Source organism: Pseudochaenichthys georgianus, chromosome 14 (assembly GCF_902827115.2).
Source record: "Pseudochaenichthys georgianus chromosome 14, fPseGeo1.2, whole genome shotgun sequence".
NCBI classification, from domain to species: domain Eukaryota; kingdom Metazoa; phylum Chordata; class Actinopteri; order Perciformes; family Channichthyidae; genus Pseudochaenichthys; species Pseudochaenichthys georgianus.
Window position 1 is genome coordinate 775,144 of NC_047516.1, and position 24,051 is coordinate 799,194.

General features: G+C 44.7%; 2 protein-coding genes across 2 annotated transcripts; one reads left to right on the top strand and one right to left on the bottom strand.

Annotated features, from left to right (window-relative positions):
- Window positions 1-3,554: 3,554 nt before the first annotated feature.
- Window positions 3,555-6,187, top strand: LOC117458370 (histone H2A-like). Its single transcript, XM_071205508.1, has 2 exons — window positions 3,555-3,628; window positions 5,718-6,187. The coding sequence occupies exons 1-2, from the start codon at window positions 3,555-3,557 to the stop codon at window positions 6,085-6,087; spliced, it is 444 nt and encodes a 147-aa protein (XP_071061609.1). The 3' UTR covers window positions 6,088-6,187.
- A 4,431-nt stretch (window positions 6,188-10,618) lies between these two features.
- LOC117458354 (uncharacterized) lies at window positions 10,619-22,926 on the bottom strand. Its single transcript, XM_034098772.2, has 2 exons — window positions 22,814-22,926; window positions 10,619-14,269 (listed from the first exon to the last, which is right to left on the bottom strand). Exon 2 carries the CDS (start codon window positions 13,687-13,689, stop codon window positions 11,548-11,550), a length of 2,142 nt encoding a protein of 713 aa, XP_033954663.1. The 5' UTR covers window positions 13,690-14,269; window positions 22,814-22,926; the 3' UTR covers window positions 10,619-11,547.
- Window positions 22,927-24,051: the final 1,125 nt, after the last annotated feature.

Sequence of the window (24,051 nt, forward strand, 5' to 3'; positions counted from 1 at the left end):
GCATGGCCTCAGAACTACTTCATATAGTAAACAAATCTCTTCACTCAGGTATTTTTCCACAGGCCCTGAAAACTGCAGTCATTAAACCACTCTTAAAAAAGAATAATCTAGATGCTTCAGTAATGAACAATTACAGGCCCATATCAAACCTGCCATTTCTAGGTAAAATCATTGAAAAAGTAGTCTTTCAACAGTTGAGTAATTTCTTGCATTTAAATAGCTGTTTGGATGTGTTCCAGTCAGGCTTTCGTCCAAACCACAGCACTGAGACTGCTCTTTAAAGGTCTTCAATGACATCCACTTAAACACAGACAGTGGCGGAACTTCAGTGTTAGTATTATTAGATCTCAGTGCTGCGTTTGACACTGTTGACCACAACATATTACTAGACCGACTGGAAAACTGGGTGGGACTTTCAGAAACAGTTCTAAATTGGTTTGAATCCTACTTAAAGGATAGAAACAACTTTGTTTCTTTTGGTAAATACACATCTGAGTTGACAAATATGACATGTGGGGTTCCTCAAGGCTCCATCTTGGGGCCTCTTCTCTTTAACGTCTACATGCTACCACTGGCTCAGATAATGAAAAACAACAAAATAAGTTACCATAGCTATGCGGATGACACACACATTTACGTAACAATTTCACCAGGAGACTATTAGACCCTCCAGAAAAACGCGATTCTGCGATCGCAGAATTTACCGCATAATCAGCAAAATGGCGCAGATTTTTAAAAGGCCGCATATTTATCAAAAAGCCGCATAATCCCCACATTTTTCCACACAAAGTTGAGAAAAAAAAAGTTAACTCCTCTTGACCTGAAGTGATGATGATGTTGACGCGACGTCATCAGCTCGCGCATCACAGAAGGTAAACAACACCGTAGAGTGAACGTGTGGAGCTCACACGAGAGAGAAAACACCAAGATGAACAAATCTAATCCATCTAATTTACCGACGAACATTTATGCTAAAGACCGGGCAAAGCAGTTCCCCGATGTCTCGCACGAAAGTGGGGGGAAACTATTCTGCACCCCAACTGTGTTGGAGCATAAGAGAAAATCCACGGTGACGACCCGCTTTGATGCCAAACAACTCACGTTCACCGAGGCATCAACCTCCAAAACCCTTTCGAGGGCTACAAGAAACGAGGTGAGAAGCCTACAAGATTGAAGCTGGTCAGATAATGAACGAGTAAATGAAAACAGATTGAGACGGAGAAGTGTGTGTGTGTGTGTGTGTGTGTGTGTGTGTGTGTGTGAGAGAGAGAGTGTGATTAAAATAGCCCAATTGCTTTTACAATAAATATACATTGAATGTGTTTAATTGAATAGTAAAGGGGTTTAACGTTAGTGGCAGGTTGTGTGTGAGAGAGAATAAATAAATAAGACAGACCAATATTTGTCTTTTTTCCGCATATTTCGCAACTCCCCGCAATTTCACCGCATAAAATCACATAAAACCCCGCATGTTTGATCGCATAATCAAGGAATTTTGCCCGCGTTTTTCTAGAGGGTCTAGACTATGCTCCAATTCAAACACTGAGTAAGTGCATTGAACAAATCAATGACTGGATGTGTCAGAACTTTCTCCAATTAAACAAAGAAAAAACTGAGGTAATGGTTTTTGGAGCCAAGGCAGAACGTATAAAAGTTAGCGCTGAGCTTCAGTCTGCAATGTTCAAACCAACAGATAAAGCCAGAAATCTAGGTGTAGTCATGGACTCTGACCTGAGCTTCAACAGTCACATTAAAACAGTTACTAAATCAGCCTACTATCACCTAAAGAATATATCTAGGATTAAAAGACTAATGTCACAGCAGGATCTGGAAAAACTTGTCCATGCTTTTATCTTCAGTAGACTGGACTACTGCAATGGTGTCTTCACAGGTCTCACTAAAACATCTATTAGGAAGCTGCAGCTGATTCAGAACGCCGCTGCTCGAGTCCTCACTGACACTAAGAAAGTGGATCACATCACTCCTGCTCTGAAGTCTTTACACTGGCTTCCTGTGTGTCAAAGAATAGATTTCAAAATACTGCTGCTGGTTTATAAAGCACTGAATGGTTTAGGCCCAAAATACATGTCTGACCTCCTGCTAAATGATGAACCATCCAGATCTCTCAGGTCTTCAGGGACTGGTCAGCTTTCTGTCCCCAGAGTCAGAACTAAACATGGAGAAGCAGCGTTCAGTTATTATGCTCCAAATATCTGGAACAAACTCCCAGAAACCTGCAGGTCCGCTGCAACTCTGACTACTTTTAAATCCAGGCTGAAGACTTGTCTTTTTGTCGCTGCTTTTAATTGAACTATTCATATCTTAGACTGCACTGTAACTTTTATCCATGTATTTTTTCTTTTAATGTTTATTTTATTAGCTTTTCTTTTTTAATGCTTAATGTCTTTCATTTTTTGTAAAGCACTTTGAATTGCCTTGCGTTGAAAAGTGCTATATAAATAAACTTGCCTTGCCCTGCCTTACTCAGATCTGCTTCTAAGGTAAAAGTAGAAGTACTCAGATCTGCTTCTAAAGTAAAAGTAGAAGTACTCAGATCTGCTTCTAAAGTAAAAGTAGAAGTACTCAGATCATTAGCTACAGTACTCCTTGTCGATTCTACTTACTACTATACATTTGAAATAGTTGATTACTACAGTACTTTGTTTATTTCATAGCAAGAGGAGAGTTAAATGCTTTCCAATAGAATACTACATTATTATTATATATTTGTTTCTAATTTAGGCTATATGTTTTATTTGTATTTCTCTTTTTGTATTAATGTGTTTGAAAATAAATAGTTATTGTGATATCTATATGCATAATATCTAATGCATTTATTGAGTCATTACAAAAGCTAAATATATATATAATATATCACAATCATTTAGATTGGATTTGTCACATTTTAGTTTCAGATTTCAGGGATTGTTTTCATATTAATGTGTTTAAACCTTACAAACTTAACACATTTTAATATAATTAACATTCTCTGGATGCACTGGAAATGTCAACAAGTGTTTCTGTGGGATTATTTATCAAACACTTTTTATATTAAGGGTTATGGTCTGGTCAAATATGTCCTGTTTTATTTTTAAATAAGCCGCATGGAGAGCCTTCCCAACGTGAGCTCCCTTCTGATTGGACGATCGTCGATACGCTCGCAGATGGCCAATCAGAGAGCAGCTGGTGGATGTAAAGAGCCGCTGTGGCGAGCAGAGAGCCACACGTCGGAGAAATCAATATGTCAGGAAGAGGCAAGACCGGAGCTCACACATAACTCGAGCCCTGCATGCGGCGTCTCGTCGCTTCGGTTCTCTCTCTGTGTTCCTGAGAAAGTGTGTGAGCTCCAGCTCTACTGATCCATCATCTGTGTGTCTGGATAAACCTCCGAATGGACTCTGTGCTCTTTTTTCTGGAGCGTTTACCTCGGACTATAGGAGCTAGCTTAGCATGCTAGCTGGAAACACGTTAGCAACACTAGTCCGATTGAGAGTTTGACGGAGAGAGAAACTGTGTGTTTAACGGAGTCTGCAGGGAAAGGTGATCTAGGAAACATGAGTAAAGTCCAGATGCTGCTGTCGGTGAAGAAGCAGCGACTCACTGCTGCTGCTGAAGAGATATTTGCTCTGTTTGAACAAACGATAGCAGAGCTCGAGGAGGAGCTGTCTCTTTCCAAAGAGGAGAACGAGAGACTCCAGAAACTACTGGACGCTGTTTTACAGCCTCAGCGTCGGATACACAGAGCAGATGTCCAGCAGCTGGTGGTGGTTAAAGAAGAGCCTCCCCCTGACCAGCAGGAGGGGAGCACCAGCCTGGACCAGGAGGACCCAGAGCCCCCCCCACACATTAAGCAGGAACAGGAGGGGGAGCAGCTTCAGGAGCTGGAGGAGGCTGATATCACCAAGTCCACTTTCACTCCGGACCCTGTGAAGAGTGAAGATGATGAAGAGAAACCCCAGTCCTCTCAGCCTCATCAAAGACAAACTGAACACATGGAAACAGAAGCTGATGGAGAGGACTGTGGAGGACCAGAACCAGCCAGGAGCTCAGATCCAGAGAGCAGTTTACAAACAAAGACTGAGGACCACACTGGAGACTCTTCTGAAGACACTGATGACTCTTCTGAACCTGACGCTGAAGACAGTGCTGATTGGAAGGAGACCAGAGAACCTGCCTCAGGCTCAAGCTCACTGAAACATAGACAAGAATCTGTCAGTGATCCCCGACGTAGTGCTGGAGAGAAACCATTCAGCTGCTCAGTCTGTCAGAAAGCTTTTAGATATAGAAAATATCTAGATCAACACATGAGAATCCACACAGGAGAGAAACCCTTTCGCTGCTCAGTCTGTCAGAAAGCTTTTAGAGATAGACAAAAACTAGATCGACACATGAGAGTCCACACAGGAGAGAAACCCTTTCGCTGCTCAGTTTGTGAGAAAGCTTTTTCACGGAAGGAAACTGTAAAGGAACACATGAGAGTCCACACAGGAGAGGGAGCACACAGCTGCTCAGTCTGTGAGAAAGCTTTTTCACAGAGTAGAAGTTTAAAGACACACATGAGAGTCCACACAGGAGAAAAACCCTTTTGCTGCTCAGTCTGTAAGAAAGCTTTTTCACAGAGTGGAAGTTTAAAGACACACATGAGAGTCCACACAGGAGAGGAAATATACAGCTGCAATGTTTGTGACAAAAGATTTAAATGGCATGGTCATTTCAAAAGGCACAAGTGTGTTGGTCGTCAGTCCTCACAGCTTAATGACATTCAAACAGAATAACGGAGAGGCAGAGCCTCCAATCAGCAGCTCAGCTGAACACATGGAAACAGAAGCCGATGGAGAGGACAATGAATAAGTCTTATGACAGTTCACACGTGAGAGAAATCTGTCTGGACAATATGTTTCATGTTTCTGTCATTCTGATGTATCCGTTAACCACTGACTGTTGATGAACCACTGCTCATTTAAGGTGGACTGACCTGTACAATGGACCAGCTAGTCTTAGTGTCTTAATGCAAATGTTTTGTAAGATGACGCTAGACCAACAACGTGCTGTTGGGCTGTGTGCTCTCTGCAGGACGGTGTCTGTACTCAAAGGTTGTTTATGATATGAGAGCTTCACTCTGCTTTTGTTGTCCAAACGACGCCAACAGAGCGAAACGTCTTCTTTCCAGCAGATGGCAGACATGTTACATCATCCAGTTCAACTGCCATCCACATAGTAATGATTCAAAACAGCAATGTGTGAGACATGGCTAGTAATTGACTCACAATCTCAACAGAATGTGAAGAGGTTACAGTCTTGCGGTTATGTCCAAGATGTTGTTTTTTGTTGTTGTAAGAGATAATAGGGATTGATGCAGAAAATAACCAGAAGATAGTCTGGATAGAGCCTTCAAAGAACCAGAAAGCGGTTTGAAGATTATTAGGGATATAGAAAGAATACAAATATTACAAATGATTATACTTTTTGCAGTTTTAACATTAAATACCAAATGTAAAAGTATTCATTTGTTAATAAATCATATTTGTTATTATGTATTTTTCAATTTGTTCATCACCTTAGTATTGAAGCTGATAAAGTTCGAGCTATTTTTAATAGCAGTATTGGCTATGCTGCTTGGTAGTTTATTTGTTGTTGAAATACGAAATAATTCACGAGTTGATTTTATTTTGTATAGAAATCTGTAAAAATAAAATTGTGCCATAAAAAAAAAAAAGGAAGACCGGAGGAAAGGCCCGAGCCAAGGCTAAGACCCGCTCCTCCCGGGCCGGGCTCCAGTTCCCCGTCGGCCGTGTCCACAGGCATCTGAGGAACGGTAACTACGCCCACCGTGTCGGTGCCGGAGCCCCGGTGTACCTGGCCGCCGTGCTGGAGTACCTGACCGCTGAGATCCTGGAGCTGGCTGGAAACGCCGCCCGGGACAACAAGAAGACCCGGATCATCCCCCGCCACCTGCAGCTCGCCGTCCGCAACGACGAGGAGCTGAACAAGCTGCTGGGAGGAGTGACCATCGCTCAGGGAGGCGTGCTGCCCAACATCCAGGCTGTGCTGCTGCCCAAGAAGACCGAGAAGGCCGCCAAGAAGTGAGCACCCTGAACCCGCTTCTACCAACACCAAAGGCTCTTTTAAGAGCCACACACTTCTGTCCAGAGAGCTTTCCTCATCGAACCTGTGCCTCTAGTATATAGTGTTGAAGAGAGGATAAGTGTATGTTCCTTATTTCTGATTATATTCTATTAACGATGAAATCTCAAAGCTTTTGTCTGGGTTTCCAAGCAGTCTGTAACCCATCACATCTACTTTACTGTCAATCTTTCAGTTTCCGTTTCCTACAATCCAGAGGAATACAAATATATATATATATAAACGTGCATATAAATATATATATATATATTGTGGTGACACGTTATTGGACATAATTCACCTCTCGTATTGTGTTGCCACACGGACCCTTTAGTGGGAACACCTGTAGCGTTAGCTTGCATTCCTGCTAGCTCGTCAAGCAGAGCAGTTCATGCGATAACCTCTCTGTTATTAATGGCTAATAAAGATTGGAAATCTGTTCTTAATACACCGCCTCCGACTCCCTTTTCCTGGCACTACACTGGTGACCTTGACTTTCCGGGAAATTAACGAGCATGGCTGAATGCGATGTGTTCGTAAAGCTGCCGGAATTCTGGGAGCACGCCGCGGAGGCATGGTTCGCACATGTGGAGGCGCACTTCGCCTGCCGACAGGTCCGTGACGGGGACCTGAAATACTACGATGTGGTAGCAGCGCTGGGCAGCTCTGCGTCGTCCAGGTTGGTGGGATTCATCGCAGCCCCCCCCACACCATGGCAAATATGAGGCGATTAAGGCCCTTCTCCTTAAGACATTTAGCTTATCTGCTAAGGAGAGGGCCCGCCAGTTACTTGACATTCAAGGCCTAGGAGACAGCAAGCCATCCCAGCTAATGGAGAGAATGCTAAATCTGCTTGGGGGGGAAGATCCCCGGATTTTATTCACGGAGATTTTCCTGCGTCACTTGCCTCCCCGGGTCCAGACGGCGCTGGCCAACACGCCTGTCACGGAGCCCCGTGCCTTGGCTGAGGGAGCAGATCGTTTGTTCCTGGCTAAACAACAGCCCGGTGCAGAGACGTTAGCCGCGACGCTCAGCGGCCCACCTGCAGCCAAGAAAGCGTGGCGGAGGCCGGACACGGCTGTATCGAGCCGGAGAGTGCGTTTACCACGCACGTTTCGGGACAAGGGCGAAGAGATGCATCGCTCCGTGCAGCTACAAACCCCCGGGAAACGGAGGGGCCAGCGCTCAGTAGTGGCTCTGAGTGTCGGCGGCACGTGCAGGCTCCTCTTCGTCAGCGACAGTGTTTCGGGGAGCCTGTTTCTGTGTGACACGGGCGCTCAACGGAGCGTAGTTCCAGCGTCAAGTGAAGACGTCGCCAGTGGGGGGCACGGACCGCGATTGACGACGGCTAACGGCGGTCCCATTCGCACGTACGGCGTGTGTCTGTGCATCGGAGGACAGCGTTTCAGCTGGGATTTCGTGACAGCGGACATTTCTTTTCCCCTCGGAGCGGATTTGTTGTGTGCTCATGGACTCTTAGCGTTAAAAATAGGCGTTTGGTTGATAATAATAATAATTCCTTACATTTATTACAGCGATTTTCCAGTGCCCAAAGCTTTACAGATACACATTACACATATCATACATGCAATGGTCACTGTGGACAATACCCACAGGAGCAAGTTCAGGTGAAGTGTCTTGCCCAAGGACACAACGGCTTTACAAACGCAGCAGCGGCGGGTTTCACCCCTTGATCTGAAGATCATTGCACAGCGCACTGCGCCACACCGTCCATCTTCACGCCTCGAAGTCATCGAGGCGCTTTTACAAGTACACATTGATATTATACATGTACTGTGGACAATACCCACAGGAGCAAATCCGGGTGAAGTGTCTTGCCCAAGGACACAACGGCCTGATGCAGTGGCGGCAGGAGCGGGTTTCGAACTGGAGTTCCCCCTTGATCTGATGATCAGATGCACAGACCACTGCGCCACCCGTCCCACAATGCCTTAACGTTTTCTTCCCTCGTGTGCACACTTGGCAGCGCAGCGTACGACGGGCTGTCAGGCTCGCTGTCAGGGGCAGACACGTTTCTCAGACTGTTGGCAGATTTTCCAGACCTGTCGCTATCCACCTTCTCTGCGCTTACCACTAAGCATGGCGTGGAGCACCACGTCACTACCGAGGGGCCTCCTGTCTACGCCAGGGCCCGGCGGTTGAACCCTTCTAAGCTGGCTGTAGCGAGGGCGGAGTTCGCAACCCTGGAGCGCCTGGGCATTGTTCGCCGCTCCAACAGTCCTTGGGCTTCCCCCCTGCACGTCGTTCCCAAACCGAACGGCGGGTTGCGCCCGTGCGGGGATTACCGCCGACTCAACGACGCCACTACGCCTGACCGCTATCCAGTGCCGCACATTCAGGACTTTTCGGGGCATCTGGCCGGTACGGGCTTGTTTTCCAAGGTGGAACTGGTGCGTGGATACCACCAGTGCCCATGCACCCCCTGGACATTCCTAAGACAGCAGTGATAACGCCTTTTGGACTTTTTGAGTTCCTGCGGATGCCTTTTGGACTCAAGAATGCCGCTCAGACGTTCCAGCGCCTGATGGATTCGGTGCTGCGGGACCTGCCGTTTGTGTTTGTCTACCTCAACGACATACTCGTCGCCAGCGCTTCAGTGCAGGAGCACCTGTCCCACCTCCGAGCCCTTTTCACACGGCTCAACGAACACTGATTAATCATCAATCCTGCAAAGTGCCAGTTCGGGGTGTCGGACATCGATTTCCTGGGGCACCGCGTCACCAAGGGCGGTGTGACACCTCTGCCAGCGAAGGTGGAGGCTGTTGCGGCTTTTCCTCGCCCGCTCACAGCCCGGTCGCTCCGTGAGTTTCTGGGGATGGTGACTTTCTACCACTGTTTCATCGCCCGGGCCGCACACATCATGCGGCCGCTGTATGACGCGTTGAAAGGCAAGACCCCCGTCCAGGAGATCGACTGGACAGCAGAGGCGGATGGCGCTTCTGCTGAGGTCAAGACCACGTTGGCTCAGGCGGCTTTGCTGGCACACCGATCATCTACGGCTCCCATCTCCATCACCACTGACGCTTCGGACTACGCGGTCGGCAGAGTGCACGAGCAGTGGGTGGAGGCGCTTGGCAGCCGCTCGCCTTTTTCAGCCGCCAGCTGACGCCTAGAGAACGCAAATACAGCGCCTTTGACCGGGAGCTCCTCGGACTTTATATGGCCGTGCGGCACTTCCGTTTCACTACGGACATTAAGCACGTGGCTGGCAAGTCGAACCTGGTTGCTGATTGCCTCTCCTGGGTCGTCATCAGTGCCGTCCAGTTGGGCCTGGACTATACTCGCATGGCGGAAAACCAGGTGACAGATCCCGGCGTCCAGGCTCAGAAGGTGGAGAGCGCCTGTCGTCCCTGCCAGCTGGAGGCGTCCTGTGTTCGAGGCTGTGGACGGCCTGTCACACCCCGGCGTTAAACCTTCGGTGCGTTTTGGTAGCGGCCAAAAAAAAATGTTTATTATCATTTGAACAATGACAAATATTCTCATGAATATTAAACAACAACCTCTGAACATTACAAATATTCGCCTCAATTCAACCTGGAACCTCTCTCATACAATACAAATGGTGTGTGTGTGTGTGTGTGTGTGTGTGTGTGTGTGTGTGTGTGTGTGTGTGTGTGTGTGTGTGTGTGTGTGTGTTCGTTGGAGCTATGTGCAACTCAAGGCATATGCTCGAACGGGAGCTGCCTGGACGCTGCAGTCATGAGTGTGCTGACTTCTCCTCCAATGTCCCGCTGTCTGCTTCCTGCATCAAGTCAAGTGCTCGGCGCAGTTGTGTGGATAGAGCGCTCCTCTGTTTTCATTTAAACAGCTCCTTATATCCGTTAGCGCAGCTAGCTAGCACCAGATGCTAACAACAACAATGCACGTAAGGTCTCTCTCTCGCTCGGGCCACACACACACACACACACACACACACACACACACACACACACACACACACACACACACACACACACACACACACACACACACACACACACACACACACACACACACACACACACACACACACACACACACACACCCCCTCCGGGTCCTCCCGATGGCCAGTCGGTGCCTGCCGGTGAGCGTGGAAGTGTGGTCTGCCACAAGCGGGCGGCAGGAGCGGGGCTGTCAGCATCAGCTGGTAGACGGTATTTTAAACTCGATGCGCTCTGAAGCTACGGGGCGGACGAGGACAAACAATACACATGCGTTAATCGCGTTAAAATAATTAGTGGCGTTAATTATTTTTTGCGTTAACGCGTTATTAGCACGTTAACTTGACAGCCCTAGTTTCTATACAATATTTACATTCAGTGTTCATGTTTTTATGAAAAGAAACAGCCGTCTTAAAGCAATGCAACCAAATACTGTAGCTTTGCAATGAACCAAACCTTCATTAAGGTTATACACTGTTTTGTGTTGGTTGTTATTACGTTCCCTTCTACGCTAGGGGAATCAACGGGAAGCAACACAACCAGAATGGGATTGGTAAAAGTTATAAGCTGTTTTATGCACAACCGGTGAACAAAATGGCGGGCCAGCAGCCTGGAACACACACATTGCCACAAACACGTTTAAATAACAAACAGTAGAGGCCACAAGGGCGCACGTTTAAAGGGGCAACCAAACTAAGGGAGGACTCTAAAAAGTGATTCTAAACGCATTCAGGGAAACTAAATATTCACACACTAAATAAAGAAGGAAACAAACCTCACTGTAAAAGTGGTACAACTAGCAAAGGAAGGCTGTAAGGAAACACAGCTAGGACAACAGTCAAACAATACTAAACTAATCTAAGCACATCTAATCAAACTAACACGGTCCACACCAGCTAACGCCCAGAATCAAGAGCAAATAGCGAGAGGCATCTGTTCACTCAACAGAGCCTCCAGAGTGAAGATTGTCCCCAGCTTTGTAGTCCTCTCCAGAAGGTGTGCACTGGGCTTGCACAGGGATTGGAGAACGTCGGGCCCGGCGTGCTCCAATCAGTGTCCTCGGAAGTGGACCAGGAGATGACAGCCAATGATGTTGGGGCAACCACACAGCTCATTTACATAGTCACACACACAGCTGCAGAGAATCCCAGACAGGTTACCGAGCAGGCAGAGACAGCAGCCGTAACAGTTGTACTTTGGTAGAGGGGTGAAGCACGGGGCGTGGAAGAAACTACAACATTTTGAACTATTGATTATTTGACCTTTCCTAACAATGGCCTTGGCGACAGGATTAACATTTAAGTATTTGTTCCTGCAATGATTCCAAGCAATTGTCTCCATTGTCAATATGTGCTGCTTTTCTTTGTCTCATGTGGTAGTAAATATACGTTTTGGACAGAACACGTGAAATAAAACATCGTCTTGGATTTCAGAAGGCTAACTGACTCATAATGCCAATCTGATCACTACAGGAGCAGCGATGTTAATCTATCATCACGTCTATGTCTACAGGCATCAGTTCTCGGACAAACACAATGTCATCGTCATCGTTTAGGTCTACTTCGATGAATTCGTCTTTGGGCTCTTCTTTGCAGACGGACTGCGAAGATTCTGTGATCTCAACAGGCAACTCGATCACTTTGTTCAGATAGTCTCCCTTTCGGCCGTGTTTACCCGCTATTGCGATGACCTGAGAGGCGATGGACCAGGCGAACTCTACTTTCCGATGGTTCTGCGAGCTCAGGTCGAAGTTGTACTCCAGAATCTCGTACAGAGCAGGAATGTACCGGTTGCAGTTTTGTCTCACATACTGGTGCATCTCAAAGAGGACTCCTCTCGTCAGCAAATGCAAGTCGAGTTTTGTTTTGGGTCCTTGTCGGATGTTTAGGTCTAACCCCATTTCTTCACAGATCCGATAGCTGAGGATCTTTTTCTCAAAACCTCCATTTAAAGCCTCCCTTTTTGGCTTCACATCTTCTGAATCCAGACCCTGCTGGTGGTTGGATATTGTTGGTTCTGACTCTGACTCTGGTTCTGGTTCTGGCTCTGGCTCTGGCTCTGGTTCTGGCTCTGACTCTTGCTCTGGCTCTGGCTCTGGTTGGCCACTCAATGGGACGAGGTCATTCTTCCAGGTAACTAAACCCTTTGACGTGATGCTCTTTCTTTTCTGCGTAGCGTACCATCTCCGGATCACCTGCATGGTTTCTCTGCTTTGCAGACCAAGATCAAAGTTGTGCTCCAGAATGTCGTAGACTATCCTGTGGGGCGAGCTACACAACTCTCTGACAAACATGAATATTTCTATCACGGCTCCGTTGGTTAGGGCCGCCAAATCCATCTTCTGGCCTGCCGGGCGTGCGTCTGTGGACCAAAGGTTGAGGCCTAACTGTTTACAAAACGGATGTGGATCCATATCTTCCACCCGGTTCGAATCCAAGCTTGTCTCCTGCAGCGTCTCAACTTCTGGTCCAGTTTGAAAGACGCCGGTCACAACATCCGGGAACTGAAAGACACTGTTTAGAAACTCAGTGTTCTGCCTGTCAGGGTGGTTCTCTAGGAACTTCTCTTTAGACATCAACCTTAAAAAGTTGTGCTCATGATAATGATCTAGGATGACCAGGTTAAAATTCATCTCCAGAACTTCCAAAAAGAAACTGCGTACAGTCTTTGACATCATTGTACCGAATTTATAAACCTCCCACAACGTGTTGTTGGTGAATAGTTGTAGATCCAGGCTCTTCTTGTTACACGAGCCCACGTTAAAGTCTAAACCTATCTCTCTGCTGCGGGCAAACTTGTCGTTTACTCTGCTAGACTCCAGGATTTGTTTTGAGCGAGGAGCCCTCCTCATCCACAGCTTTTGTTTGAGAGTTTTAACTTTCCTGTCCTCATTTTCTTCTTCAATATACAGATCTGAGACTGCTTTTAGAGTTGTGTGTTTTGGAAGAATCTTAGGCAAAACAGGGTTGAAGTTATAAGCTTCTGATGAACAACCATCAGACACCATGTGTTCCGATGCTGCCTCCGACTCCAACTGCATTTCCGTATCACAGTCAACCGGGCACCGGTAAGACAGGTCACTATCCGGACAAACATCAGCGTTAACATCGTCAAGTCTCAGCGTTTCCCTTCGCCTAATTGCCACAAGCTCTTCCAAGTTATGGTAATCTGGGGCTTTTCGCTTCCTTCGCATCGGCTCCAATGTCTTGATTTCATAAGTCTCCTTTTGGAAAGCCTCTCTATCGTTGGTTCTGAAGCAGGCGTTCTTCCTCCCCAACTGTTTGGGTAGTTGCAAACTGAAAAATGTGTTATCAAACTTTGTGCCGAAGTTTTGCTTAATTAAGTCGTGAACTATCCCGTTGTGCGTTCCGCAAAGAACTCGCGAAAAGTCGAGCAGTTCAAACATCACACCGTTGGTTAGTGGATTTGGGTCGGGTTTGTCTTTGGGTGCGTCTTCTGGTCGTACAAACAGAGACACACCGAGGTCTTCACAGTATGGGTAAGAACTAGCCTTGACTCGTAGTCCTCCTGGTCTCTTCATCATTGACGGGACTTCACTGATCTCCGTCTTCTGAGGTTCTGCTGTCTTCCTGCTGCCATCAGTAAGTACCGAAGTATCAACCATTTTGTTTCTTTAGGGTAGTAGCGTCCGGGCTGCTCATTTGCAGTGATCTTGACTGAAAAGCTTATGTCTGGTAGCGAGAATTTATCTTTATGTCTTTGATGAGTTTTCGTCATGATTCTATCCTTCACTACCTTTATTTTATTATGAGCACGCCTCGCGTACTTTTAGTACTGCTGATCATTGTCCAAGTCTACGCCGAGGTCAAAGTTCAAGTCCAGCATTTCCAACAAGAAATACATCTTGGACTGCGTCACAGTTCTTGCAAATATGCAAAGCTCCAGCATCACAGCGTTTGTGAGCAGCCTCGGATCCAACTTGTCCTTCCTTTCCAACGCTGCATTGAAGTCCAAACCAGCCTTCACTGATTCTGGGAATGGGACGGTGCCGTTCTGCTGCCGAACCCCGTGGTGGATGCGGCGCTGCCAGATGTATTCATCGATGTTCTCCATGCTGACATCAAAAACCAAAATGTAAATCCTCTTTTTGTTTCCTGAACAACATCCTGAGAACTTGGGTCTTTGCAGAGGAAGACAAGACACTTCTTTGGTGTTTTAGAGCATCGTCTGCTGCGCTTTCCAGTCTGTTGGACAGAAAACAGAGTTTGAGTTAGTTAGAGACTTTGAAAACATAAAACCTTTTACACCTAGATGTCACAACAGCTCCGTTTCTACCAAGATGTTTAAGAAAATGGTCCCACTGCAACAAAGCTATAAAATGCACTTTCATTGTAATCGTACTGCTATATGAACACAAGTGCAGTAACATTTGGTTTGCAAACACTTTAAACAATAAGGAGTTTTCCCTTTGCACAGCAGCAGTTAAAATATGTATTTTAAATCTCAACTTCAACATTAATTAATGTAATCAAATTATTATTACTTTTTTTTATTACATTGCATTTAGCTGACGCTTTTATCCAAAGCGACTTACAATAAGTGCATTCGACCAGGAAGATACAAACTTGAAGAAAACAGAATCATATAAGTACATCAGGTTTCATAGAGCCAAACATTTCAAGTGCTACTCAACTGGCTTTAGAAAAGCCAGTCCTTTGTTAGTATATAAGTGCTTTGTTAGTAGTTCTATTCTCGAAGTGGAGTTAAAAGAGATGAGTTTTCAGTCTGGAAGGTGTGTAAGCTATCTGCTGTCCTGATGTCAATGGGAGCTCATTCCACCATCTTGGAGCCAGATAGCAAACCCACGTGTTTTTGCTGATGGGAACTTGGGTCCCCCTCGCAGCGAGGGTGCAGCGAGTCGTCTGGCTGATGCAGAGCGGAGTGCACGTGCTGGGGTGTACAGTTTAACCATGTAGGAAGGGCCAGATCCATTCGCAGCATGGTACGCAAGTACCAGTGTCTTAAAGTGGATTCTAGCAGTTACTGGAAGCCAGTGGAGGGAGCGGAGGTGTGGGAGAATTTAGGAAGGTTGAAGACCAGACGAGCCGCTGCATTCTGGGTGAGAGAGGTCGGATGGCACATGCAGGTAGACCAGCCAGGAGGGAGTTGCAGTAGTCTAGGCGTGAGAGGACGAGAGCCTGGACCAGAACCTGCGTGGCTTTCTGGGTCAGCTGGGGACGCATCCTCCTGATGCTGTAGAGCGTGTATCTGCAGCAGCGGGTTGTAGCAGCGATGTTTGCAGTGAAGGACAGGTTGTTATCCAGGATCACACCCAGAGTCCTTGCAGTCTGAGTCGGGGAAACAACAGAGGGTTCGATGTTGATTGTCAGGTCAAGAGTGGGACAATCTTTTCCCGGAAGGAAAAGCAGTTCAGTCTTGTCAAGGTTGAGCTTGAGGTGATGAGCAGACATCCACTGAGAGATGTCAGCTAGACGAGCAGAGATGCGTGCGACGACCTGGGTCTCTGAGCGGGGAAAGGACAGGATTAGTTGGGTGTCGTCAGCGTAGCAGTGGTATGGAAAAACCATGCGGGCTAATGACTGATCCGAGCGAGTTTGTGTACAGAGAGAAGAGGAGGGGACCGAGAACAGAGCCCTGAGGGACCCCTGTAGTTAATTGACAAGGGTCAGACTCGGACCCTCTCCAAATCAAATATAAAACCAAAAGCTATGTGCCAGGGCATTAACGTATTGTGATGACGCCCATCCTGTGGTTTGTCTGTTTGTGTATACGAACTTTCAATATAATAATATTAAAAAGTTGTTATTAATAAACAAGAATACAGTTTGAAAGGGGAGTGATTTGTAAAATGTCCATAAAGAAAAATAAATCTGCTTCCAGTTCTGTTTCATCTGGGTGTTGAGAGAGGTTTCCATAGATCTCCTAATGTTGCTCTCAAAGTGCACCAGATTTATGCTTTGAAATTCAATATTTAAAAAAAAAACCTCCCCTGGACCGCCCTAGGGGAGGTTAGGTCCCCCCCCCACTTTAAATCATGTCCACATGGATAGGAAACTAAAGACATTTGCACACATCTCGTATCCATATCTTTCTGTTTTGGTGGTCACGCTACACCGTGCACGTGCATGCATGCGCGAGTCATGGTGAGATATCTGGATTAAGAGGTTGCTTTTTCTTTGCACAGCATGAAAGAAAGGCCAAATGAATGGGCTGTGATTTTAGTATTTTTAAGCAGAGGACAATAATTTGTACGGCCCTCGGAGGATGTTGAAAAAATTGAAATGGCCCTTGAGAGGAAAAAGGTTCCCCACCCCTGATCTAAACACTCAGAGTCCCTAACCTCACCTGAGCTGTTTATCTCTCTCAGTCTGACAGCAGAGGACTCTCCTCCACCTTGTTGTTGAAACAGCTCCTTATGTCTTTTAGAGCAGCTAGCTAACCAGATGCTAACAACAAAAACACAAGTAACCGGTGCGCACAGTTTTCTCTCTCTCACTCGTGCCATACATACACACACCTTCCCGAGCTTGAATGACCCACAGAGACCAATTGAGGGCTTTGATTTATGATCGGTATGGAAGTGGCCATGTCGGCAGGCCACATCATGTAGACCAGGGGTGGGGAACCTTTTTCCTCTCAAGGGCCATTTCAATTTTTACAATATCCTCAGAGGGCCGTACAAGTTATTGACCTCTGCTTAAAAAAAACAAAATCACAGCCCATTCATTTCATTCTGTGCAAAGAAGAAGCAACCTCCTAATCCAGATATCTCACCATGACTCGCGTATGCATGCACGTGCAGGGTGTGGCATGACCACCAAAACAGAAAGATATGGACACAAGATGTGTGCAAATGTATTTAGTTTCCTATCCATGTGAACATGATTTAAGTGGGGGGGGGGGGGGGGTCCTCACCTCCTCTACAGGGGTCCGGGGGGCATGCTCCCTCTGGAAGATTTTTTTTTAAATGTTGAAGTTAAAAGCATCAATCTGGTGCACTTTGAGAGCAACATTAGGAGATCTATGGATACATCTCTCAACACCCAAACACAACTGTAAACAGATTTTCTTTTAATTTATGGATATTTGACAAATCACTCCCCTTTCAAACTGTATTCTTCTTTATTAATAACTGTCATATAGTATTTTATACCTGTTTACTTTATTCTCTTATTTTTTTTATAACTATAATGATCATATAAAGATGTGCTTTTACCTCACTGGTTGTAGAAAAAGCTTCTTATATTCGTTAGCATAGCTAGCTAACCAGATGCTAATGATAACAACACAGTTATTGACTGTCTGATCAGTATGACAGATGAACAGATCGCCACTGGGCTTTCAACTAAAGACACAGACACGCAGAAACTTCGGCATGTGTATGGACTTATCGGTACTGCAATTTCTGAAGTGCTGGAGTGGCGTTCTGGTGCTCTCCGTCAGAACTGCACCCCTGTCAGTCGAGACATATACCACGTGATGACACGTTAGGCTCGTGTTGTGTTCAAGGACCCTGACCTTGGCCAGGAAAAACAGGTACTCGCTTGTTTAATTTTTTTGCGGTCTAGATTTCTTTAATTTTTTTATTTTTTGCGTGTGTTTATAAATTACCTCGAGGGCCGTACCAAATTGTCTTGCGGGCCGTATACGGCCCGGAGGCCGGAGGTTCCCCACCCCTGATGTAGACAGACAGTCACCCTGTATGAGGCAGACCCACATTTGTGCAGCGTTGCGTTCACAATGCATAATTTAAATGTCGCCAGACCAGCAGGCCACTTAACAGACAAGGCCATCGGGAAACCTCCCGGTCCTCCCGATGGCCAGTCCGGGCCTGCCTATTACATACAGTGGCAATGTCTCAAGATTTAGCAAAATACACCTTTTTGAACATAGAGTAACACAAATACTACAAATCCACATAACAAACAATCAACAATCAAAAACGGTCTGCACTTATTATCATTTATATATAAAAAAAAAAAAAAACGTATCATTATTTATAAAAATAAAAAAAAACCTGGTACCTGGCTGGCGCCCCCTAGCAGCCGCCATTTGTATATAGGGGAAACACTGAACGCGCACATGACCAATGAGGGCACGAGATAAGTTTGTGCACAGATGAGGCGCTTTAACACCGCAGTACTTTTCCCACAAAGGTTCATCAGAACGTAGTTCAAGAGAACTCCTTAGTTCTGATTAACTAAGTACAGATCGCGTTCACACCGGAATAAGTCCCTGAGGGAGGATTAGGCAAATGAAGCCGCTGACGTCACTTCTTCTTCTTCTGCTTTGGGTTTACTGGCAGGCCGCAAACCACTTCACGGCGTATACTGCCACCCGGAGTCCCCGGCCGGAAGTCCCCGGCGTTGGGGAAGGTTTCAGTAGAAGTTCCAGCTCTTTTTGGTGTGAACTAGGGGGAATTTGAAACCAAATGTATGTTCGAATATTCGACCCCCCAAAAAAACGTTAACCGGTTAACCGACATTTACATATCCTATACAAAAAAAATTGGGTAAAAAGAAAATTCCCACATTTTTTTTTCCAAATTTTTTTTTCAATAACTTTTGGAAATAAATAAATACATGTTCAAATAAGTGTAGAAACCAAGTCGAATTCGTCAAATGTATTGAACTGGTGATCACAGTTTGACAGCTATAGGCCTACAGATTTCATGTGCGGAGGCGATTCACAATCAGGCCAGCTGTAGAGAAGACCCTCTCAGCTGGAACGGAGTTTGCGGGTATAGCATGTTTAAGTTTAATTTGGCATAGTGTGACCTCTACACCGCACTCACTAACCTGGTTGAAATATTTCCACACATTACTCCTTTTTGACGCCATGTCTGTTGTGTAGGACTCTTCTTAGAGTGTAAATAATTACCGGACTATGACTGGTAAAATATGTTGAATACTGGCAAAACTAAAACTCTCCTGTCAAAATGTCTATGCACTTTGCCGCCACACACGGTTGCCTAGCAGCGCTTATTGTTGTTTAGGCTGGCTACTCATGTGTCGCGAGTGTTGACAGGGGGCGGGGGAGCACCATGGATGTATAATAAGAACTGGATACAGCGTGGGAGGCGGGGCCTCATTCATTCCTATGAGAGCTGCTCATTGGCGCATGATGATAAAATGGCCCAACTTTTGAGAGAGTGAAACGTCACAGATTACCCAGCATGCCTGAGAAGTACCCGTATGTGCATTCATAGCGCATGCGCAACTTTAACCAAAATGCTTGTTCACATCAAGCACGTCAATTTGCGTACACGTAACAGCACTGCGCGTTCATGACAGCATGGTAATGATTTGTTTATGATGGATTTTATATTAACGAGGCGGCAGTTAGCAGCTAGCGGCTAGCTAGTAATTATGCTAATGTACACATCAATTGTTATGTACTTATATTACGCTGTAACAGGATCTAGTGATATCCAACAGAGCTTCATTTAGCATGACATAATTATTGCACCGCATTTTTGAACCTTTTTCCTCTCAAGGGCCACCGCACATATATATATACACACACATATATATATATATATATATGTATACATATATACACATATATATATATACACACACATATATATATATATATACACACGTATACATATACACACATATATATATACTAGGGGTGTAACGGTACACGTACCCGTACCGAAATTATTAATTAATTATTATATTAAACGTAAAAAATTGAGAACGTGAACAACTTCTTGGAAGTAATCTGAGGTGCTGCGTCGCAGCATTCAGAGTAATTTGCTCCCATTGGGCTCATCGCGTCATAGAGCGAGCAAGTCATTTCATTGGATGAGAGGGCATGCTATGAGAGCTGGTCAGAGGGATGCGTTCAAATTTAGTCGGTAATTTGAGGAACTGTCGAAAATTAATGGCGAACGCAGATAAAGTTGAGCTCGAAAATCCTCCAGCATCATTGAAGTCTCCGGTTTGGGAACATTTTGGTTTCGCAGTTACGAACAAGGATGACGGACAAAGACAGGTGGACCAAACCAAAGCTGTTTGTCGGCATTGTTCAACTAACATTGGTTACGCGGCTGGCAATACATCAAACTTGCACACTCTTGAAAAGGCATCACCCGAACGTGAATATAACCGGTACCAAAAGACTGAAGTGCAAACCCAACTCCCACTAGCATTTAGCCTCCACCACTCGCAAAAACTTCAGACCGAGCCAAAGCTATTACAAACGCCAAATATCCTTATGTTGCCATGTTAGCAAAGCGCTACCTGGCTGTATCTGCTGCCTCTGTCCCTAGAGAGGGTGTTCTCCACGGCAAGAGACATTGCTAGTGCCAGCAGATCTGCCCTTTCAGCAGCCATGTGGACAAGTTCATCTTTCTTTAGACAACATGAAAATACAATGACAAGCAAGTCCTAATGTCAAGCTGGCTGCTTAGGTACTAGTACAGTACAGTTCAGATACAGATTATTTCAGTTCATCGAAATGCTGCACCTTAATGTTCATTTGATTATATTTTGTATTTATTTGAGTGAATATTCACAGTTTAATAATAATTAAAAACCCAAAACTAATAGTTTATGTTTTGTGAGTACTTGTACAGTAAAGTTCAAATACAGATTATTTCAGTTCATCGAAATGCTGCACCTTAATGTTTATTTTATTATATTTTGTATTTATTTGAGTGAATACATTATTCACAGTTTAATAATAATACAAAAAAATATATATATATGTTTTGTTTTGTGAAAAGAAAATTCTGCTGTACCGAAAACATACCGAACCGAACCGTGACCAAAAGACCGAGGTACGTACCGAACCGAAATGTTTGTGAACCGTTACACCCCTAATATATACACACATATATATATATATATATATATATATATACACACACATACATATACAAACACACACATATATATATATATACACACATATATATATATACACACACACTTATTATTGCACTAAGAAGCTTATTGCACTGTATATATATATATACTATACCATCTCTGGTGGGGTATATATATATATACAGTGCAATAAGCTTCTTAGTGCAATAATAAGCTACAGGGACGTTAATCTAACGTCGGTAATATTAACTTTATTTAATACAACATTTACGGTACAAGATTTACATCATACAGCCCATATAGTATAATATTTTACAAATGATGAATTACAGCAAACATGTGCAATATATCCATTATTACAGCTCTGTGGGCTGGCAGTAAGGCTATGGTCCGTTGTTATTGTGCATCCATGGGTAAAGATAAACGCAAGTAGTGCTGAACACGTAACATGAACGTGCAGGGGGGCGCGGTCCCGTGGGTTAGATGCGCGTTCATAATGCAGAGTGAAATAACTCTCAGAATAACGTTATTAGCACATTTTTACAACTTGAGGAACGAATGTTTTTAATAAGGGCTATACAAGTGTTCATACTGGGTAGTTTATTTAGTTTAAAAAAAATTATCCAACGAGTTACAGACAACTCTTTCCCCATGTAAGTCAATGGGAAAAAGTGTTTCCGGGCCCAGCAATCTAAAGGAAGTGTAGTACCGCCGTTTGGCCAGCACGAATATTCTCATCAGACCCCGGCGCACTTCCTGGGGGCTTGGGGAGCACGCTCATGAATTGTTAGCACCGGAACCTCGCAACGGCTGCGGAACTCATTTGCGCCGCATGTGGGCCTAAAATGAGGTTTGAGTCTGCGTAATCTGCGTGTAGGGAGGGGCAGCAGCCGTATCTTTTGCTAGAACTAGATCTGATGGATTTTGACATAAACGCGAGTGAAGTATAACCGGACGCGAGAGAGAGATCAGCTGCTGCAGCTCTGCCCGCTGTGAGGGACTGGTGAGCGGAGCAGAACACACCTTTAGACGTCACCTAACACATTTAGCTATGGCACTGTTGTATACATTGAATTATTCAATTTGATAATATGTAATCAATTTAGGCATCACTCCCAAAAAAAAACTAAAAAATAATAATAATTAATAAAAAAAATAATAACTCATATTCGAATACCTGAATAATTATTCGAATATTCGATTAATCGTTCTATCCCATTCACACTGTGAACCCGACATTTCGGAACTATATCGGAACTAAAGTGGGAAAAGTACTGCGGTGTGAACGCGACTATGGAAGGCTGACAGTCAGGTAGACCATCCCGTTTCTACAGTACTTCAACAGATGACATTTTTCTATGGATTTGTTGTAAAAGCACTTCAGATATTCATTGCTATCGGGATGTTAAGAGCATTCCATGGAATATAACAACAAGTGTATCTCGAGCCGGTTTCTCAAACTTACCTACCCCACCTTTAAGGCGCCATAAAATAATTGTCAGCGTTAATTAATTAATGCTTTAATTAAGTGAGTACTTCTACTTTTACTCAAGTACAAGATCTGAGTGCTTCTACTTGTACTCAAGTACAAGATCTGAGTCCTTCTTCCACCTCTGCTACTTGGCAATTTTCTGATTTTCATTTTTGACGGTTTTCACCCGATGCAACTTGAACGCACCAAAATGGCAGCTCGGTGCAAACCATGGATGTATAATAAGAACGCTGCAAACACAACTTCTTCTCCAATAAAGGCTCAAATACACAAAGTTAAAATCATATACCCGGCGGGCTGTGCGTGAAAAATATGATAGATAGTTAGACATCGTGTCTTAATTTGAAAAGCGTGCATCATAATGTAAGCATACTTTAAAGCACAGCTAAGGTTAAAACTGCAGCATTTACAAACTGAGGCTGAACAAGAGGACTTACCGAACAGCGGAGCACCAGCCGGATCACCGGGGGGCAATGGAGGGATCACCGGGGGATCAATGGGGTCAGAAAGTCTCCGGTTGTTCAGTTTATTTGGACTGAAATTCCGACCAGCCGCTGCAGCACCGTGAAACTCCACCTTAAAGGGACGCCTTCAGGGACGCGTCGGAAATTTCGCTTTTACAGTCATTTCATTTAAACTGAGGAGGTAGAAGTACTCAGATCTGCTTCTAAGGTAAAAGTAGAAGTACTCAGATCTGCTTCTAAGGTAAAAGTAGAAGTACTCAGACCTTGTACTTGAGTAAAAGTAGAAGTATTCTGGTCTTGTACTTGATTAAAGTAGAAGTACCACAGTGTAGGAAATTAGGAATACTTTTTTCTATTGAGTTTCCTGGAAAGGAGAAATAATAATAATTATTTTTCATTAAAAAAGTTAATTCAAGACCAACACACTTTTTAAATATATAGTTTATGAGTTTATGGCGGACCAGCTCGCGCTTGCAGCCGTCAGATGTCCTATTTGGGTGGCCGTACGTAGCTCTCCCATAGAGAGGCGAAGTCTCTCCCTTTCCGGGAGCCTCCATGGGACCCAGGAAGCGTAAAATTATACATTGAAGTCAATGGAGAGAGAAAGGTTATCTTTTGATCCCGTTTGAATTGTGCCACGAATGACACATATGATGTTTGTCAATTTAAAAGAATATTTTGCAAGTCAAAAAAATTAAAATGTGTCGTAAAACTGTGAAGTTACACATTTTTTTGTGTGAAACCGCTGAGTGAACTACAGGTCTCTGGTCTCGCACAATACGCGTCACCATCACAAAGACGGCCGTCACGTTAGCACATTTCACCTGTTTCTTTCAGAATGAGAATAAAAGTATAAAACGAGGTGAACATCACTACAAGTCTGGGCACGTTGAGAGCTGTACATACACGAAAGGGGAGTTAGTCGGTTCTGTGAGAGCAGCGGGACCGGCTTTACAAGGTTTCGGTGAGTAATATGAGTGCAATGTGTAACGTTAATGTCAGCTAGCTAACATTAGCTAACAAGGTACACGAACGTGTTTTGTTTCAGTAACTAGTGTTCTCCTTAAGAACTTCGTGGTCTGTGTGTATGCTGTGGATAACATTAGTGTTCACAAGAACAAGGTATACTCCCGTGTTTTGTTTTAGTTGCTCTTCAGATTGAAGCGGCCAGTTTTACATCGACTATACTGTATGTGTGATCTCCTTTTACA

Excerpts from the sequence above, each read along its gene's own strand:
- LOC117458370 (XM_071205508.1), top strand. The coding sequence starts at position 3,555 with ATGAGTAAAGTCCAGATGCTGCTGTCGGTGAAGAAGCAGCGACTCACT. Across the intron at positions 3,629-5,717 it reads GCTGAAGAGATATTTGCTCT|GAAGACCGGAGGAAAGGCCC; the intron begins GTTTGAACAAAC and ends AAAAAAAAAAAG.
- LOC117458354 (XM_034098772.2), bottom strand. The coding sequence starts at position 13,689 with ATGGTTGATACTTCGGTACTTACTGATGGCAGCAGGAAGACAGCAGAA.